Consider the following 3,268-nt stretch of genomic DNA (forward strand, 5'->3'; position numbering starts at 1 on the left):
GGCACCCGCCACAGAACACTCGAGCATGAGCAGAGCAACAGCAAAGACTGACTTGCAGTTACCCCAAAGACTTCGCGTTTCACCCGGTATTTGACATACCACAGGCTCTCCCTCCCAAATAAGGCAGAAAGTGATGTCTCCGTTTCACAGCGAGCGGGGAGACAAAACAAACAACTCACTGGTTTACGATATTAAAACTCTGTTACGTCACTTCTTTTCGTGCTCCGTGCTCAAAGATCTGGGCACACGGCCGGAGATATCCCGACTCCCCTGACGACACACGGGTCTCCTGTAGCGACACCGACCCTCGATCTGCCCGCCTCCAGAGCCCTGAGATCCCAGGCTTCTGAACCCGAGCCGGACTCTTAGGCCGAACGACAACAGCCGGTCATGAAACCCTGAGAGCGGGTCCCATTCCCGCGAAGAACCGCAGTTACCGTGTAACTTCCAAGTCAGGGTCTTCAAAAGAACCCTGAAAGGGAAAAATAAAGATAGATAATAGAGCTGTTTCTGAAGATGCAAGCAAAGGAGTAGCTATTTAGCGCCATCATCAATCTGCTCCATACTACAGTCACCAAACAGATTTTCAATGTCAATATTGATTCAGATGTTCAATATTTAGATGAGATTTACCGACAGGCTCTTGAACTGATCAGACCTAATTCTTCTCCAACAGCTGACCATCTCCTGCATCACGATAGACTTGTCTCTGATTCTGCGCATCTTCGCACTTCCTTGTTTAGCAGTTTTGTTTTCCTTCAGTGCGATAGGTTGGGTCATATTCTAGAGTTGGGCTATATAGCAGATATTAATTTCAGTAGAAACCAATCTTCAGATTTGAATGTGGATGGCAGATTGAGTTTAAAAATGCAGTTCTGGACTATTAAAAACTCAGATGCTTGCAGAAACAAGAATGTGGCTGAGAGTCGGTGGCAATTAACTTTCCTTTTGGGGTCTTGGCCCGAAATATCAACTGTTAACTCTTCTCCATTCATGTTGCCTGGCCTACTGACTTCCTCCAGCATTTTGTGTGTGTTGCCTTGGATTTCCAGCATCTGCAGATTTTCTTATGTTTCTGATTCATTTTCGGGTGTCTGGAGTGTTGGTGCTAAGAAGGAGGCATTTGAAAACTATATGTAATTTAAAGGAAGCATTGTAGATACATTGGCCTGCTGTTGCCTTTGATCTTTAGCATATAAAAATGTAATGTCCTGTTGGGTCGAACGGGCCTCATCTTCCAAGAGTGTCTCGAATTATGATGCCTGTTGCTTGCTTTTGTTGAATAAACACTTTTATATCCACTAGCTTCAGTGTCTCTCTGGTGGCTTTATTTACGTCACAACAATGTACAATTTATACTTGTGTCCAAGGTGTTGTTATCGGAACCCATGTACCTGTGATGCTGTTGAAAGGTAGTTTTATCCCTTGTAGCTGTACCTCACTGTGCAATAATAAACTTGACAAAGGGCAGAAAAATAATTCATGAATAACCAATCAGCAGCCAAAAAAAAAGAAATTGAAGCCTAAAATATGATTGGGTACAAGTTGTTGTAGCGATGTTCCAAGGCTGTAGTCCACTAAGGATAATATAGAAGTGCGTCAACTTGGAAAAGAGCCTAACACTTTCTTCCTGTTTCTAAATGGCCCCACAGGTAGTTACCTACACCCACGATGCTGGCGAGGAAGGGGATCATCCCAGACGAGTACCTGCTGACCAGATTAGTAGAGGACAACCTATCACAGCCCCGATACTGCACCAGGTCGAGAAAGGCCCGCTTCGTCTCAAAGAACGGAGGCTGCAATGTGGCCCACAAGAACATCCGCGAGCAGGGGCGCTTCCTTCAAGACGTTTTCACCACCCTGGTGGACTTTAAGTGGCCGTACACGTTGGTGATCTTCACCATGGCCTTCCTGTGCAGCTGGATCGTGTTTGCCATGCTCTGGTGGCTGATTGCCTTTGCTCATGGCGACTTGGACTCTGGGCAGGAGGGGGCCGTGCCCTGCATCACCAGCATCAAGTCTTTCACCTCCGCCTTCCTCTTCTCCATTGAGGTGCAGGTGACCATCGGGTTTGGCGGCAGGATGGTGACCGAGGAGTGCCCGTTGGCCATCACCATCCTCATCATCCAGAACATAACGGGCCTCATCGTCAACGCCGTCATGCTGGGCTGCATCTTCATGAAGACCGCCCAGGCCAACCGCAGGGCGGAGACCATCATCTTCAGCAAGCACGCGGTTATAGCACAGAGGAACGGTAGGCTCTGCTTCATGTTCCGGGTGGGTGACCTGAGGAAAAGCATGATCATCAGCGCGACCATCCGAATGCAGCTGGTCAAGAAGACCACCACGCAGGAGGGGGAGGTGATCCCCATCTCCCAGATCGACATCCAGGTTGAGAACTCGGTGCACACCAACGCCATCTTCCTAGTTTCCCCCCTTATCATAAGCCACACCATTGACAAGAAGAGCCCACTGTATGATCTGTCTGAGTCTGATCTCCAGCAAGAAGATCTTGAGGTGGTGGTCCTGCTTGAAGGTGTAGTGGAGACCACTGGCATCACTACCCAAGCACGTACCTCCTACCTGCCGGAAGAGATACTCTGGGGCCATAGGTTTGTGCCCATCGTGACTGAGGAAGAGGGCAGGTACGCAGTTGACTATTCCAAGTTTGGCAACACAGTGAAGACTAACATGCCCCCGTACAGCGCGATGGCGCGAGAGAGGCAGGGGAGAAGTGAGAGCAGGGTCAATGGGCCAAAGCATCAGCGGAGTGCTCTACGCAGAAGGAGCTCCTCGGAAATCATTAACTTATCACCATTGGGCGTAAAGTCATCTGTGCAATTTCAGTCGGTCGACTGTTTGTCAGACCTGTAGTTTGTCAAGAGCCTTTGCACCACAAAACCTTCTTCCACATACGTGTTGAACGTTTATAGAGTCATATAGCACAAAACTGTCCATTTGGCCCATCCTGTCCCTGCTGAGCATTAAAGACTGGAGCTGAAATCAACACTCAGCATTCATTTCAGGAGATTAGAATATAGAAGCAAGGATGCAACCTTGGAGGCGTTATAAAGCTTGGAGTGCTGTGAACAGTTTTGGGCCCCTTATCTGGAAGGATGTGCTGACACTGGAGAGGGTTCAAAGGAGGTTCGTGACAATGATTCCAGGATTGAAAAGCTTGTCATATGAAGAGCGTTTGAGGGCTCTGGGCCTCAAGAAGGAGGGGTCATCATCATATCTTGTTGCACCAGACGGCCAGCCACTCTGG

At 48.5% G+C, this 3,268-nt stretch overlaps 1 protein-coding gene across 1 annotated transcript; it reads left to right on the plus strand.

Annotated features, from left to right (window-relative positions):
• Nucleotides 1-1,671: 1,671 nt before the first annotated feature.
• On the plus strand, nucleotides 1,672-2,874 carry LOC132382756 (ATP-sensitive inward rectifier potassium channel 11-like). The gene has a single exon (XM_059953215.1). It carries the CDS (start codon nucleotides 1,672-1,674, stop codon nucleotides 2,872-2,874), a length of 1,203 nt encoding a protein of 400 aa, XP_059809198.1.
• Nucleotides 2,875-3,268: the final 394 nt, after the last annotated feature.

The sequence above is a fragment of the Hypanus sabinus genome, chromosome 29, assembly GCF_030144855.1.
Source record: "Hypanus sabinus isolate sHypSab1 chromosome 29, sHypSab1.hap1, whole genome shotgun sequence".
NCBI lineage: Eukaryota > Metazoa > Chordata > Chondrichthyes > Myliobatiformes > Dasyatidae > Hypanus > Hypanus sabinus.